The 18,400-nt window shown below is 36.9% G+C and overlaps 1 protein-coding gene across 3 annotated transcripts in view; it reads right to left on the bottom strand.

Annotated features, from left to right (window-relative positions):
• The window catches only part of Frl (formin-like protein), a 659,403-nt gene that overhangs the window by 211,194 nt on the left and 429,809 nt on the right, over positions 1–18,400 (bottom strand). For all 3 annotated transcript variants that reach the window (XM_070084297.1, XM_070084296.1, XM_070084295.1), the window contains exons 4-6: positions 10,223–10,306; positions 9,434–9,632; positions 2,806–2,882 (exon numbers count right to left, since the gene is read on the bottom strand). In XM_070084297.1, coding sequence (XP_069940398.1) covers positions 2,806–2,882; positions 9,434–9,632; positions 10,223–10,306 — 360 coding nt within the window. The remainder of the gene's footprint in view (positions 1–2,805; positions 2,883–9,433; positions 9,633–10,222; positions 10,307–18,400) is intronic.

An 18,400-nucleotide genomic window follows, 5' to 3' on the forward strand; every position in this document is an offset into this window, starting at 1 on the left:
TTCCCAGTAGTTTAGGAGCTTTACTGGCTCAAAGCGAGCCGTAAACGATCTCTGTATTTGTTCCAGCTCAGATACCTAGGACATATTATGTACTTATCTTGAAATATTTTTGTACTTAGCTTATAGTGAGTGATGAATATATTTATTGGAGGTAGCCTGAATAAATGAAGACTGGGTATAATTGAAAACTGCTGTATTAGCGAAACACTGTAAAGCAAAATGCTGTAAACCAGGGACCTCCTGTATAAATTACTAAATGCAAAGAGAAAAAAAATATTTTTTAGATCACCCTGCCTCAGTGGGAGATAGCCAGTGCATTGAAAAACTATAAAATTATATTGCCCTACATATATACAGAAGACTGCATCTGTAAGATCCTAAATATTATCAACACTAACTTCCATATACATGCTGTAGCATGTTAATACAAAAAAATTGCTGCCATGTTAATTTACATATTTAATAAAGTAACTTAATGTGATCAGAATAATGAAAAAATTAGTTTACAGTTGATAGAAAAACATTCTGAAGTTTGAATGTGACAATCTTAAATAAAATGTGTTAATCTAAATTTTCTTTTCTTCTAAATTTAGTTTGATAAGTACTATTCAACTTCAATACACATCATCATTTTAACCCTTTGACTGTTCTGGTCGTATATATACGTCTTAGTAGGTAGTAGGTTGGTAGACAGCAACCGTTAAGGGAGGTACTACCGTCCTGCCAAGTGAGTGTAAAATGAAAGCCTGTAATTGTTTTACATGATGGTAGGATTGCTGGTGTCTTTTGTCTGTCTCATAAATATGCAAGATTACAGGTAAGTCTTGCTACTTCTACTTACATTTAGGTCACACTACACATACGTGTACAAGCATATACATGTATATACACACCCCTCTGGGTTTTCTTCTATTTTCTTTCTAATTCTTGTTCTTGTTTCTTTCTTCTTATCTCCATGGGGAAGTGGAACAGAATTCATCCTCTGTAAGCCATGCGTGTCGTAAGAGGCGACTAAAATGCCGGAAGCAAGGGGCTAGTAACCCCTTCTCCTGTATATATTATTAAATTTAAAAGGAGAAACTTTAGTTTTTTCTTTTGGGCCACCCCACCTCAGTGGGATACGGCTGGTACGTTGAAAGAATATACGTCTTACGAGCCAAAGTGTTTGACGTATATATACTCAAAAATTCTAGCGGCTTCAAATCAAGCAGGAGAAAGCTGGTAGGCCCACATGTGAGAGAATGGGTCTGTGTGGTCAGTGTGCACTGTATAAAAAAAAATCCTGCAGCAAGCAGTGCATAATAATAAAAAAAAACTCCAACTGTGTTTTTGGATTAAAACGCCAACTTTGAGGTGTATTTTTGTATAGTATTTATGGTTGTATTCTTGTTTTCTTGGTCTCATTTGATAGAATGGAAAACATATTATAGAAATAGAAGTGATTTTGATTGGTTTTACTATAAAAAGGATCTTGAAATGGAGGTCAGAAATGTTCGATTTTTGCTGATGTTCAAAAGTAAACAAAGGACGTCATTGTGCAATAAATGTCCAACTAGCCATTTTAATATGCAGTCACGAATGGGCTACATTATTTATACAATAATTACAATATTGCAGTAGTCTGCATAACAGTAAATCTTCTATTTTTTGTGTGAATAAAAATTCAAAATATAAAGCAAGAGGATTATAACAGGGGCCTGGAGACATGACTGATGAACAGAGAAATTGTTATTTTACTGCCAGGAATGTCTGCACTGCTCATTCTGAACCCTATTTTGAAATTAACATTTTTTAATTGGCATAAAATTGGCCAAATTGCCAATTTCTGACCACTTTATTGGGTAGTTGAAATCAGTAAATGAACAGTTTCTTACATTCAATCGATAGAACAAATGGAGTTCTAAAGAAATAGCTATGAGTTTGGTGGACTGGAACAATGGAAATGACCGAAAATAGGACTCAAAGTGGGTGAAATCGCTGATGTGTAAATGTCACCGAGGATGCTAACTTCTCGAGACCCTAACTCCGTAAGTTTTCCATCAAATTTCATACTTTTGGTGTCACTACCATTGAGAAAAGATTCTCTATCATTTCACAAAAAAAAATTTTTTTTGTTTTTTTCAAATATTTTGCAACACCAGGAGACACCTCAGGATTTGGGGTTGCGACAGTCAAAGGGTTAACAGCAATCAGTGTAAATGACTGACTCATGGAATAGTAATGACAAGATTGTAAACTCACTAAATGCTAGCACTAGACTGCTAGCTTTAGGAGTGGCTTGCCATGAGTTCAAACCTTCAATATGGTGAGTAGTATAAATGCTTGCTTGAATCAAAACCCCAAAAGTAAGGCATCAGAATGTAGAACCACAGGCAAGACTTACTGACTTTCTTAAATTGAAATAAAAATATTCACTGATAATTTCATAAATGACTAATATAATTTATTTCTAATAACTTGATAAATTATTTAAAATAAAGTACTGCTGAAATTTTCACAGACTGTAAAATCTTCAAAAGCAATTTTGTTCATTAAGTTATATCCGTGCTACATTAGTGGTTTCGATACAAGAACATCTAAAAATAGAGATACTCTATTGCAGGTTCATTAACCCGTAAACGGTCCAAACGTATATATACACTTTTTCAACATTTGAAAGTATGTAAAAAAAAGTAGATCTTTTTTTTTTTGTTATATTTGAAAATATGTATAAAAAAACATAGATCTACTTTTGAAGCACTATGCACATGAATGTAGATCTGCTTGGACCGTTTATGGGTTAATACACAGCAACACTGAACTCACCGTAAACTTCTGTGATTCAGACTGAGTGCAATACAGCCAATAGCTTCACGATGTTCAAACACCAGGTTAAATCCATACTGAAAAATATTAAAAATCCTGTATGAAACACTCCATAATTATTTATAACTGCATATAAAATAATATAGTTTTGGAGTGGTTGGTGCAATTATTTAATAAATGTATGGAAGAGGGTAAGGTACCTAGGGATTGGCAGAGAGCATGCATAGTTCCTTTGTATAAAGGCAAAGGGGACAAAAGAGAGTGCAAAAATTATAGGGGGATAAGTCTGTTGAGTATACCTGGTAAAGTGTATGGTAGAGTTATTATTGAAAGAATTAAAAGTAAGACTGAGAATAGGATAGCAGATGAACAAGGAGGCTTTAGGAAAGGTAGGGGGTGTGTGGACCAGGTGTTTACAGTGAAACATATAAGTGACCGGTATTTAGATAAGGCTAAAGAGGTCTTTGTGGCATTTATGGATTTGGAAAAGGCGTATGACAGGGTGGATAGGGGGGCAATGTGGCAGATGTTGCAGGTGTATGGTGTAGGAGGTAGGTTACTGAAAGCAGTGAAGAGTTTTTACGAGGATAGTGAGGCTCAAGTTAGAGTACATAGGAAAGAGGGAAATTATTTCCCAGTAAAAGTAGGCCTAAGACAAGGATGTGTGATGTCACCATGGTTGTTTAATATATTTATAGATGGGGTTGTAAGAGAAGTAAATGCGAGGGTCTTGACAAGAGGCGTGGAGTTAAAAGATAAAGAATCACACAAAGTGGGAGATGTCACAGTTGCTCTTTCCTGATGACACTGTGCTCTTGGGAGATTCTGAAGAGAAGTTGCAGAGATTGGTAAATGAATTTGGTAGGGTGTGCAAAAGAAGAAAATTAAAAGTGAATACAGGAAAGAGTAAGGTTATGAGGATAACAAACATATTAGGTGATGAAAGATTGGATATCAGATTGGAGGGAGAGAGTATGGAGGAGGTGAATGTATTCAGATATTTGGGAGTGGACGTGTCAGCGGATGGGTCTATGAAGGATGAGGTGAATCATAGAATTGATGAGGGGAAAAGGGTGAGTGGTGCACTTAGGAGTCTGTGGAGACAAAGAACTTTGTCCTTGGAGGCAAAGAGGGGAATGTATGAGAGTATAGTTTTACCAACACTCTTATATGGGTGTGAAGCATGGGTGATGAATGTTGCAGCGAGGAGAAGGCTGGAGGCAGTAGAGATGTCATGTCTGAGGGCAATGTGTGGTGTGAATATAATGCAGAGAATTCGTAGTTTGGAAGTTAGGAGGAGGTGCGGGATTACCAAAACTGTTGTCCAGAGGGCTGAGGAAGGGTTGTTGAGGTGGTTCGGACATGTAGAGAGAATGGAGCAAAACAGAATGACTTCAAGAGTGTATCAGTCTGTAGTGGAAGGAAGGCGGGGTAGGGGTCGGCCTAAGAAAGGTTGGAGGGAGGGGGTAAAGGAGGTTTTGTGTGCGAGGGGCTTGGACTTCCAGCAGGCATTTGTGAGCGTTTTTGATAGGAGTGAATGGAGACGAATGGTTTTTAATACTTGACGTGCTGTTGGAGTGTGAGCAATGTAACATTTATGAAGGGGTTCAGGGAAACCGGCAGGCCGGACTTGAGTCCTGGAGATGGGAAGTACAGTGCCTGCACTCTGAAGGAGGGGTGTTAATGTTGCAGTTTAAAAACTGTAGTGTAAAGCACCCTTCTGGCAAGACAGTGATGGAGTGAATGATTGTGAAAGTTTTTCTTTTTCGGGCCACCCTGCCTTGGTGGGAATCGGCCAGTGTGATAATAAAAATAAATAAAATACATATAATATATATATTTAATATATAATATATATATATATATATATATATATATATATATATATATATATATATAAAATATATATATATATATATATGTATATTTTTTTTTTTTTTAAACAAGTCGGCCGTCTCCCACCGAGGCAGGGTGACCCAAAAAAGAAAGAAAATCCCCAAAAAATAAATACTTTTATCATCATTCAACACTTTCACCACACTCACATATTATCACTGTTTTTGCAGAGGTGCTCAGAATACAACAGTCTAGAAGCATACACATATAAAGATACTCAACATATCCCTCCAAACTGCCAATATATATATATATATATATATATATTTTTTTTTTTTTTTTTTTTTTAAAAAAGTTGGCCGTCTCCCACCGAGGCAGGGTGACCCAAAAAAAGAAAGAAAATCCCCAAAAAGAAATACTTTCATCATCATTCAACACTTTCACCACACTCACATATTATCACTGTTTTTGCAGAGGTGCTCAGAATACAACAGTCTAGAAGCATACACATATAAAGATACACAACATATCCCTCCAAACTGCCAATATCCCAAACCCCTCCTTTAAAGTGCAGGCATTGTACTTCCCATTTCCAGGACTCAAGTCCGACTATATGAAAATAACCGGTTTCCCTGAATCCCTTCACTAAATATTACCCTGCTCACACTCCAACAGATCGTCAGGTCCCAAGTACCATTCGTCTCCATTCACTCCTATCTAACACGCTCACGCACGCTTGCAAAACAATCACTCTGAAAGAATAGAGAAATTCCAAGCGCTTTCGTGACTACTCACATTATCAAGGAACATAGTTCCTTGATAATCACCTGTTTACTGTGATCTTATTGCGCATATATATATATATATATATATATATATATATATATATATATATATATATATATATATATATATATATATATATATATATATATATATATATACATATATATATATATATATACATATATATATATATATATATATATATATATATATATATATATATATATATATATATATACATATATTCTACTTACACTTAGGTCACACTACACATACATGTACACATTTATTTATACACACTCATCTGAGTTTTCTTTGATTTTATCTTAATAGTTCTTGGTCTTATTAATTTTCCTTTTATATCCATGGGGAAGTGGAATAAGAATCTTTCCTCCGTAAGCCATGCGTGTTGTAAAAGTCAACTAAAATGCCGGGAACAATGGGCTAGTAACCCCTTTTCCTGTAAAGATTACTAAAAAGAATAAGAAGAAGAAAATTGTCAAAGTGGGAAGTCTGAATGTGCGTGGATGTTGTGCAGATGATAAGAAAGAGATGATTGTGGATGTTATGAATGAGAAGAAGCTGGATGTCCTGGCTTTAAGTGAAACAAAGCTGAAGGGGTGGGAGAGTTTCAGTGGAGAGGAATAAATGGGATTAGGTCAGGGGTTTCAAATAGAGTTAGAGCTAAAGAAGGAGTAGCAATAATGTTGAAGGATAAGCTATGGCAGGAAAAGAGGGACTATAAATGTATTAATTCAAGGATTATGTGGAGTAAAATAAAGATTGGATGTGAAAAGTGGGTTATAATAAGCGTGTATGCACCTGGAGAAGAGAGAAGTGTAGAGGAGAGAGAGAGATTTTGGGAAATGTTGAGTGAATGCGTGGGGAGTTTTGAATCAAGTGTGAGAGTAATGGTGGTTGGGGATTTTAATGCTAAAGTGGGTAAAAATGTTATGGAGGGAGTAGTAGGTAAATTTGGGGTGCCAGGGGTAAATGTAAATGGGGAGCCTTTAATTGAGCTATGTGTAGAAAGAAATTTGGTAATAAGTAATACATATTTTATGAAAAAGAGGATAAATAAATATACAAGGTATGATGTAGCACGTAATGAAAGTAGTTTATTAGATTATGTATTGGTGGATAAAAGGTTGATGGGTAGGCTCCAGGATGTACATGTTTATAGAGGGGCAACTGATATATCGGATCATTATTTAGTTGTAGCTACAGTTAGAGTAAGAGGTAGATGGGAAAAGAGGAAGGTGGCAACAACAAGTAAGAGGGAGGTGAAAGTGTATAAACTAAGGGAGGAGGAAGTTCGGGTGAGATATAAGCGACTATTGGCAGAAAGGTGGGCTAGTGCAAAGATGAGTAGTGGGGGGGTTGAAGAGGGTTGGAATAGTTTTAAAAATGCAGTATTAGAATGTGGGGCAGAAGTTTGTGGTTATAGGAGGGTGGGGGCAGGAGGAAAGAGGAGTGATTGGTGGAATGATGAAGTAAAGGGTGTGATAAAAGAGAAAAAGGTAGCTTATGAGAGGTTTTTACAAAGCAGAAGTGTTATAAGAAGAGCAGAGTATATGGAGAGTAAAAGAAAGGTAAAGAGAGTGGTGAGAGAGTGCAAAAGGAGAGCAGATGATAGAGTGGGAGAGGCACTGTCAAGAAATTTTAATGAAAATAAGAAAAAATTTTGGAGTGAGTTAAACAAGTTAAGAAAGCCTAGGGAAAATATGAATTTGTCAGTTAAAAACAGAGTAGGGGAGTTAGTAGATGGGGAGATGGAGGTATTGGGAAGATGGCGAGAATATTTTGAGGAACTTTTAAATGTTAAGGAAGAAACAGAGGCAGTAATTTCATGCACTGGTCAGGGAGGTATACCATCTTTTAGGAGTGAAGAAGAGCAGAATGTAAGTGTGGGGGAGGTACGTGAGGCATTACGTAAAATGAAAGGGGGTAAAGCAGCTGGAACTGATGGGATCATGACAGAAATGTTAAAAGCAGGGGGGGATATAGTGTTGGAGTGGTTGGTACTTTTGTTTAATAAATGTATGAAAGAGGGGAAGGTACCTAGGAATTGGCAGAGAGCATGTATAGTCCCTTTATATAAAGGGAAAGGGGACAAAAGAGACTGTAAAAATTATAGAGGAATAAGCTTACTGAGTATACCAGGAAAAGTGTACGGTAGGGTTATAATTGAAAGAATTAGAGGTAAGACAGAATGTAGGATTGCGGATGAGCAAGGAGGTTTTAGAGTGGGTAGGGGATGTGTAGATCAGGTGTTTACATTGAAGCATATATGTGAACAGTATTTAGATAAAGATAGGGAAGTTTTTATTGCATTTATGGATTTAGAAAAGGCATATGATAGAGTGGATAGAGGAGCAATGTGGCAGATGTTGCAAGTATATGGAATAGGTGGTAAGTTATTAAATGCTGTAAAGAGTTTTTATGAGGATAGTGAGGCTCAGGTTAGGGTGTGTAGAAGAGAGGGAGACTACTTCCCGGTAAAAGTAGGTCTTAGACAGGGATGTGTAATGTCACCATGGTTGTTTAATATATTTATAGATGGGGTTGTAAAGGAAGTAAATGCTAGGGTGTTTGGGAGAGGGGTGGGATTAAATTATGGGGAATCAAATTCAAAATGGGAATTGACACAGTTACTTTTTGCTGATGATACTGTGCTTATGGGAGATTCTAAAGAAAAATTGCAAAGGTTAGTGGATGAGTTTGGGAATGTGTGTAAAGGTAGAAAGTTGAAAGTGAACATAGAAAAGAGTAAGGTGATGAGGGTGTCAAATGATTTAGAAAAATTGGATATCAAATTGGGGAGGAGGAGTATGGAAGAAGTGAATGTTTTCAGATACTTGGGAGTTGACGTGTCGGCGGATGGATTTATGAAGGATGAGGTTAATCATAGAATTGATGAGGGAAAAAAGGTGAGTGGTGCGTTGAGGTATATGTGGAGTCAAAAAACGTTATCTATGGAGGCAAAGAAGGGAATGTATGAAAGTATAGTAGTACCAACACTCTTATATGGGTGTGAAGCTTGGGTGGTAAATGCAGCAGCGAGGAGACGGTTGGAGGCAGCGGAGATGTCCTGTTTAAGGGCAATGTGTGGTGTAAATATTATGCAGAAAATTCGGAGTGTGGAAATTAGGAGAAGGTGTGGAGTTAATAAAAGTATTAGTCAGAGGGCAGAAGAGGGGTTGTTGAGGTGGTTTGGTCATTTAGAGAGAATGGATCACAGTAGAATGACATGGAAAGCATATAAATCTATAGGGGAAGGAAGGCGGGGTAGGGGTCGTCCTCGAAAGGGTTGGAGAGAGGGGGTAAAGGAGGTTTTGTGGGTAAGGGGCTTGGACTTCCAGCAAGCGTGCGTGAGCGTGTTAGATAGGAGTGAATGGAGACGAATGGTACTTGGGACCTGACGATCTGTTGGAGTGTGAGCAGGGTAATATTTAGTGAAGGGATTCAGGGAAACCGGTTATTTTCATATAGTCGGACTTGAGTCCTGGAAATGGGAAGTACAATGCCTGCACTTTAAAGGAGGGGTTTGGGATATTGGCAGTTTGGAGGGATATGTTGTGTATCTTTATATGTTTATGCTTCTAGACTGTTGTATTCTGAGCACCTCTGCAAAAACAGTGATAATGTGCGAGTGTGGTGAAAGTGTTGAATGATGATGAAAGTATTTTCTTTTTGGGGATTTTCTTTCTTTTTTGGGTCACCCTGCCTCGGTGGGAGACGGCCGACTTGTTGAAAAAAAAAAAAAAAAAAAAAAATATATATATATATATATATATATATATATATATATATATATATATATATATATATATATATATATATATATATATATATATATATATATATATATATATATATATATATATATATATATATAAAAGGGTTTATTTATTTTTAAAATAAGATATAGTACACTGCTGTACTGTAATTACAAATACAGTAAATAATAAATGGAAAGAAATGCAAAAGAGCTTTTATACATTACCTTGTTGTTCATGATTGCTCTCATACACATAATACAGACATGGATATCATCTTTTGAGTCTCCCATATTAAGTTTCTGAACATGACGTGAAGCTCTCTTCATTCGTGGGGAGTCAATTTCTAAAGAGGGTTTGAGTTGCCCATTGAGATTTCTGGCTTCCTCTTCATCTTCTAAACTTTCTCGTATCCTTTGCTCATGTCTAAGAGTGATAAAATATTAAGTACAGTACTGGTATTTAAAACAAACATCTAACAAAACTCTATAATATAAAGAAGGCTGCTATAATATTATGCATCTGAATATCTAATAATAACAAAAAATCTGCATTAAATATACATAATAGTTTATATGGAAAATAAGAACTGAAATAAACAGTGACATAAAATAAGAAATTTATGTAATATGAATAAGAAGCATCATCATCATTATTATTATTATTATTATTATTACATGTGTGGAGAGTGGTAAACATGCAGAGGTCATACAGCAGCAGAGGGAATGATACATAAATAATGAACAATTAAGACAGTCAACATTTACAGAATGTATGAATTATTTACTGAATGAAGACATAATTACATGTGGATAGTAAGCAATAAATCATAGACAGAACAGATACAGTACACAAAATTTTATTTGCAAACTAGTGGATCACAGACTGAGTGTTTAAGAAGACGGTTTGTAGCAGGTATGGAAGCCTGACAAAGATTACTGTATGTACGTAACATCTAGAAGAAACAAAACGTGGGGTAAAGAGCACTACTCCCAGGAGGATGGACAGTCACATACCGCAGCATCATGAGCCTGAAGGTGAGATAATCAACTAAAACATCTAGTCCTCGATTCTCGTCGTTTAGAAACTCCCGCACCCATCTGGAAGGATAACAACAATTACAAATATTGTCAGGTGTCTTATGAAAAAAATGTGTCACCTTAAAAATTAAAGCATTTAATTTTCACCAGTCAAATTTCATAATATAATATTGCTTTGTAAAATACAGCTAATATTTCAGCTAGAGCAAATAAAATCACAGTAAAACCTCAAGAAATAACATAAAAATCTGATAGGTAAATTTATTTCAGAAACCAGTTTTGTTTGGGGATGACATAGCTTTTGTCATCTTCTCATTAACCCTTTGAGGGTTTCTGACGTACTAGTACGGCTTACGACCTAGGGTTTTTGACGTACTGGTAAGCCTAAATTCTAGCGCCCTCAAATCTAGTGGGAGAAAGTTGGTAGGCCTCCATATGAAAGAATGGGTCTATGTGGTCAGTGTGCATGGTATAAAAAAAATCCTGCAGCACACAGTGCATAATGAGAAAAAAAAAACTTTGACCGTTTTTTTGGAATAAAACAGTGACTTTGCATTGTATTTTCGTATGGTATTTATTGTTGTATTCTAGTTTTCTTGGTCTCATTTTATAGAATGGAAGGCATATCATAGAAATTGAGATGATTTTGACTGGTTTTACAATGAAAAGTACCTTGAAATTGAGCTCAAAGTAGCAGAAATGTTCGATTTTTACCAAAGTTCAAAAGTAAACAAATCATGCCAAGCGTCCAATACACGTCAACTGGTGAGTCTAATACTCTTTTGCAAGTGCGCCAATATGATTCATACCATTTTTTACACTAATGCAGTAGTCTGCATAACAGTAAATCTTCTATTTTTTGTGAGAATAAAAATTCAAAGTGGAAAGCAAAAGAATGAAAGAGGGGCCTTGAGACATGACTAATGAACAAAGGAAATGTCATTTTAGTGCCAGGAATGTATTTCTTGTTTGTTCTGGACCCTATTCGGAAATTGGCATCTTTTGAAATTTGTGTGAAATTGGCAAAATTGCTAAATTCTGACCACTGTACTGGATAGTTGAAATTGGTAAATGGGTGGTTTCTTGCACTCATTCAATAGAAAAAATGGAGTTCTAGTGAAATATTTATGTTTTTTGTCGACTAGTACAGTGGAACTGGCCGAAAATGGGGCTCAAAGTGGGCAAAATCGCCGATCCATAAACATCACCGAGACCGCTAACTTCGCGAGAGCATAATTCCGTAAGTTTTCCATCAAATTTCATATTTTTGGTGTCATTATGAACGGGAAAAGATTCTCTATCTTTTCATAAGAAAAATTTATTTTTTTTTTTAAATTTGGCCGACCCTGAGAACGAGTCTCGGAGAGGGCCTGTCGACCCTCAAAGGGTTAAATTCAGCAAGGTTTATAGAAGCGCTGCATTGAACCTTCACTTCAGTGCAACTCTTGCAAGAACAGATCTTGCAATGGTTCTTGCAACTGTATTTGTGTATACCTGAATAAACTTACTTATTTACTTCTATTTTGTTGACTGAGTACGAGAAATCGCCCATTCACCTGCTTCTACTACCCAATACAGTGGTCAGAAATTGGCAATTTTGCCAATTTCAAAATAGGGCCAAGAATAAATAATGAAGACATTCCTGGCACTAAAATAACATTTTCTCTGTTCATTAGTCATGTCTCCAGGCCCTCTTATATTACTCTTGCTTTCCATTTTGAATTTTTATTCACACAAAAGATATATTTACTGTTATGCAGACTACTGCATTATTGTAATAATTGTATAAATAATGTCAACCCATTCATGACTGCATGTTAGACTGGCCAGTCGGATACGTATTGGATGGTGATGTCATTTGTTTACTCTTGAACATCAGCAAAGAATCGAACATTTCCGCTAATTTGAGCTCGATTTCAAGGTACTTTTCGTCATGAAACCAATCACAATACTATCTATTTCTGGAAATAAATGGTATAAATACCGATACAATGGAAATATAAACACACATGCAGGATAATGTGATCCTTTATTGACAACGTTTCACCAACACAGTGGGCTTTTTCAAGTCACAAACAGATCTGTTTGTGACTTGAAAATGTCCACTGTGTGGGCGAAATGTTGTCAATAAAGGATCGCATTATACTGCATGTGTGTTTATATTTCCATATCTATTTCTGTAATATATCTTCCATTCTATCAAATGAGATAAAAAAATGAGAATACATCCATAAAAACCATACGAAAATATACCGCTAAGGGGCAGCTAATGGTTGAGAAGTGAACTCCGTTATTTATCATCCAATTTCTTTCATTTCTGGTGCACGCTAAGAAACGCCTTTCCATCACACATTGCCCAAGCTTCAATAAGATAGCCCAACAAATAACTGAGAAAAAAAACTATTTTCCAAAAATCATATATGACAAGCCCAAGCCAGGTACTGGAATTAAGTCACTTTGACTTTTTTGTGTTATCCTAGGTTTGCTACACATATGCTGCTATGTATGATAATCTATGTAGAGAATATAGTTTTTTTGTTTCAGTTTTATGGTGCATTATGAGTGTATATCACAGTTAGCCCTGTGTTATACTCTGTTTTCTCTAATATAAGCCCCCAAGACAGGGATAGGAGGATGGCACTTGTATCCCATATCCTCTTCGTACCTCCGTCGAACTGCTTAGTATCATGCCAAATATTATCCAGTCTGGAGAATTTACCATGTTTTTATGCTATTTATATTGTTTATGTCATATTAGATCAATTCTATGATTCACCTCATCTTTCATAGACCCATCTGCTGACACGTCCACTCCCAAATATCTGAATACGTTCACCTCCTCCATACTCTCTCCCTCCAATCTGATATTCAATCTTTCATCACCTAATCTTTTTGTTATCCTCATAACCTTACTCTTTCCTGTATTCACCTTTAATTTTCTTCTTTTGCACACCCTACCAAATTCATCCACCAATCTCTGCAACTTCTCTTCAGAATCTCCCAAGAGCACAGTGTCATCAGCAAAGAGCAGCTGTGACAACTCCCACTTTGTGTGTGATTCTTTATCTTTTAACTCCACGCCTCTTGCCAAGACCCTCGCATTTACTTCTCTTACAACCCCATCTATAAATATATTAAACAACCACGGTGACATCACACATCCTTGTCTAAGGCCTACTTTTACTGGGAAAAAATTTCCCTCTTTCCTACATACTCTAACTTGAGCCTCACTATCCTCGTAAAAACTCTTCACTGCTTTCAGTAACCTACCTCCTACACCATACACTTGCAACATCTGCCACATTGCCCCCCTATCCACCCTGTCATACGCCTTTTCCAAATCCATAAATGCCACAAAGACCTCTTTAGCCTTATCTAAATACTGTTCACTTATATGTTTCACTGTAAACACCTGGTCCACACACCCCCTACCTTTCCTAAAGCCTCCTTGTTCATCTGCTATCCTATTCTCCGTCTTACTCTTAATTCTTTCAATTATAACTCTACCATACACTTTACCAGGTACACTCAACAGACTTATCCCCCTATAATTTTTGCACTCTCTTTTATCCCCTTTGCCTTTATACAAAGGAACTATGCATGCTCTCTGCCAATCCCTAGGTACCTTACCTTCTTCCATACATTTATTAAATAATTGCACCAACCACTCCAAAACTATATCCCCACCTGCTTTTAACATTTCTATCTTTATCCCATCAATCCCGGCTGCCTTACCCCCTTTCATTTTACCTACTGCCTCACGAACTTCCCCCACACTCACAACTGGCTCTTCCTCACTCCTACAAGATGTTATTCCTCCTTGCCCTATACACGAAATCACAGCTTCCCTATCTTCATCAACATTTAACAATTCCTCAAAATATTCCTTCCATCTTCCCAATACCTCTAACTCTCCATTTACTAACTCTCCTCTCCTATTTTTAACTGACAAATCCATTTGTTCTCTAGGCTTTCTTAACTTGTTAATCTCACTCCAAAACTTTTTCTTATTTTCAACAAAATTTGTTGATAACATCTCACCCACTCTCTCATTTGCTCTCTTTTTACATTGCTTCACCACTCTCTTAACTTCTCTCTTTTTCTCCATATACTCTTCCCTCCTTGCATCACTTCTACTTTGTAAAAACTTCTCATATGCTAACTTTTTCTCCCTTACTACTCTCTTTACATCATCATTCCACCAATCGCTCCTCTTCCCTCCTGCACCCACTTTCCTGTAACCACAAACTTCTGCTGAACACTCTAACACTACATTTTTAAACCTACCCCATACCTCTTCGACCCCATTGCCTATGCTCTCATTAGCCCATCTATCCTCCAATAGCTGTTTATATCTTACCCTAACTGCCTCCTCTTTTAGTTTATAAACCTTCACCTCTCTCTTCCCTGATGCTTCTATTCTCCTTGTATCCCATCTACCTTTTACTCTCAGTGTAGCTACAACTAGAAAGTGATCTGATATATCTGTGGCCCCTCTATAAACATGTACATCCTGAAGTCTACTCAACAGTCTTTTATCTACCAATACATAATCCAACAAACTACTGTCATTTCGCCCTACATCATATCGTGTATACTTATTTATCCTCTTTTTCTTAAAATATGTATTACCTATAACTAAACCCCTTTCTATACAAAGTTCAATCAAAGGGCTCCCATTATCATTTACACCTGGCACCCCAAACTTACCTACCACACCCTCTCTAAAAGTTTCTCCTACTTTAGCATTCAAGTCCCCTACCACAATTACTCTCTCACTTGGTTCAAAGGCTCCTATACATTCACTTAACATCTCCCAAAATCTCTCTCTCTCCTCTGCATTCCTCTCTTCTCCAGGTGCATACACGCTTATTATGACCCACTTCTCGCATCCAACCTTTACTTTAATCCACATAATTCTTGAATTTACACATTCATATTCTCTTTTCTCCTTCCATAACTGATCATTTAACATTACTGCTACCCCTTCCTTTGCTCTAACTCTCTCAGATACTCCAGATTTAATCCCATTTATTTCCCCCCACTGAAACTCTCCTACCCCCTTCAGCTTTGTTTCGCTTAGGGCCAGGACATCCAACTTCTTTTCATTCATAACATCAGCAATCATCTGTTTCTTGTCATCCGCACTACATCCACGCACATTTAAGCAACCCAGTTTTATAAAGTTTTTCTTCTTCTCTTTTTTAGTAATTGTATACAGGAGAAGGGGTTACTAGCCCATTGCTCCCGGCATTTTAGTCGCCTCATACGACACGCATGGCTTACGGAGGAAAGATTCTTTTCCACTTCCCCATGGACAATAGAAGAAATAAAAAAGAACAAGAGCTATTTAGAAAAAGGAGAAAAACCTAGATGTATGTATATATATATATGCATGTGCGTGTCTGTGAAGTGTGACCAAAGTGTAAGTAGGAGTAGCAAGATATCCCTGTTATCTTAGCGTGTTTATGAGACAGAAAAAGAGGCCAGCAATCCTACCATCATGCAAAACAGTTACAGGTTTTTGTTTCACAGTCATCTGGCAGGACGGTAGTACTTCCCTGGGTGGTTGCTGTCTACCAACCTACTACCTACAATTGTGATTTATTTATTTATTTATTTATTTAGAAATTTAGCATACAAACAGAGATACAAAAAATACAGGTAAGAGCAGCATGCCAAAGCCACTTATATGCATAGCATTATGGGCTGGCTTAAAATTAACTTAAGATTAACTAAGCAATGATGAAATCAGTGATAATACATTATTGTAAACAGATAACTATAAAATACAAATGAGTATTACAAAGACAGGTCATATGGTTGCATGCATGTGATATAATTGTGAGTAACATTTAGGATATACAATTTATATGGTTCAGTTATTCAGTATTTATTTGGTTTTGAGTGAGTAAGTGAACTTTGAGAAGAGACTTGAATTTATAAACAGGTAGTGTTTCTTTTATATTTACAGGTAATGAATTCCAGATTTTAGGGCCTTTTATGTGCATTGAGTTTTTGCATAGCGTGAGATGGACACGGTCATGTGTTCTGTTGAGGTTGGCAAGGAGATGTTTGAGGGGAGGGTTAATATCAGAGTTAAGTGTTCTATGTATGTAATAAGTGCAATAATAAGTATGGATGTTTTGTATGGTGAGTAGGTTGAGTGTTTTGAATATTGGTAGAGTGTGCTGCCTGTAGTGAGAATTTATCATCATTCTAACTGCAGCCTTTTGTTGGGTAATTAGTGGTCTGAGATGGTTAATTGTTGTTGAGCCCCATGCACAAATTCCATAGGTGAGATAGGGGTAAATAAGAGAGTGATAAAGGGCCAGGAGGGCCGACTGTGGAACATAGTACCGTATCTTCGATAGTATGCCTACAGTCTTGGAAATTTTCTTAGAAATTTGTTGTATATATGTATGAAATTTGAGTCTGTTATCGAGGTGGATTCCTAAGAATTTTCCCTCTGTTAGCTTTGTGATAGGTGATCTGTTTATCGTTATGTTAAGAGGTACATCTGTAGCTCTGCTACCAAACTGAATGAAGTAGGTTTTGTCAATGTTTAGTGTAAGTTTGTTAGTCCTCATCCAGGTAGATATTTTCTGTAATTCGGCGTTTACAGTATTTGCTAGCGTGACTGGGCTCGGGTGAGAGAAGACGTATGTGGTGTCATCTGCAAAAAGTGTGGGTTTGAGTAATTGCGAAGCACGCCCTCCTGGCCCTTTATCACTCTCTTATTTTGAGTAATTGCGAAGCATTTGGTAGGTCATTTATGTATAGGAGAAAGAGAAGAGGGCCAAGGACACTTCCCTGTGGGACACCAACTGTAATTGGTTGTGCGGAAGAGATTGCCCCATTTGCGTACACATATTGGCTTCTGTTGCTGAGGTAAGACTTGAGGTAGTTGAGGGAGTGCCCTCTAATACCATAGTGTGACAATTTTACGTGGAGCAAGTCATGGTCAACTGTATCAAAAGCTTTACGTAAGTCAATGAAGATCCCCAGTGGGACTTCTTTTTTCTCTATTGCAGTGTACATGTTCTAGCATGTGTATAATAGCATCATTAGTATTTTTATTAGGCCTGAATCCAAATTGGCAGGGGTTGAGAATGTTATGGGAGATGAGGTAGGAGTGGATTCGTTTATGAATTAATTTTTCGAAGATTTTTGAGAGAGGGTGTAAATTGGATATTGGCCTATAGTTATTCAACTCTGTTTGGTCTCCTCCTTTATGGATCGGGGTGACCCTTGCTATTTTGAGAACTGTAGGGAAGGTGGAGGATTCAATGGATTTGTTAAAGAGTGTTGCAATGATTGGTGATAGTACTTGTGACGCTTTTTTGTATATAAAGGGTGGTAAGGTATTTAAATCTCCTGCCTTGTTTTTCAGTGCATTGATAATAAGGGAGACTTCGTATGGGTTAGTCGGAGCTAGGAACAGTGTGTTCGGGTAGTTGCCAGTGAGGTAGTCATTTGGTGGGGTATCTGAGCTTGGAATATTATTGGCAAGGTTTTGACCTATAGTGGAGAAGAAATCAATGAGTCTGCTGTTTCTGTTGGTGGGAGTTGGGGTTCATCTGATTTTGCTAATTTTATTTCGCTATGTCGTGATATCTTTTTTGTTCCCAGAATTTCTGATAGGGTCTTCCAGGTCTTTGTTATATCACCTCATAAGTTGGATAATCTGTTCTCATAATACAATTTTTTTGCCCTTCTTATCAGGCTGGTTAGGATTGACGAGTAACGTTTTGTTTGGTCTCTGGTTATGTGACCCATTCTGTACTGTTTTTCATATCGGTGTTTTGTATTTATGGATTTGAGAATGCTGGGTGTTAGCCAGGGACTGTTCAGTCTCTTAGCTGTCATCTGCTTAGTTTTTTTTAGGGCAGTGCTTGTTATAAAGGTATTGGGTCTTTTTTAGAAAATTATTAAAACATTCGTCAATATCTGTATAGATTTCTAGCCCAGTGTGCCAGTCAATGTTTGTTACTGCTGTTGTGAAGTTATTAATGGCTGCCTCATTGTGAAGTCTGAAGGTGACTTTAGTAGTGTCTTGGGGTATTTTACCAAGAGTTGTTATGAGGAAAGTAGGGTAGTGGTCTGTGGTATTATCTGTAATTATGCCTGATTTTAAAGGGGATATGGTGTTGG

This window comes from Cherax quadricarinatus, chromosome 12 (assembly GCF_038502225.1).
Source record: "Cherax quadricarinatus isolate ZL_2023a chromosome 12, ASM3850222v1, whole genome shotgun sequence".
Taxonomy (NCBI): Eukaryota; Metazoa; Arthropoda; class Malacostraca; order Decapoda; family Parastacidae; genus Cherax; species Cherax quadricarinatus.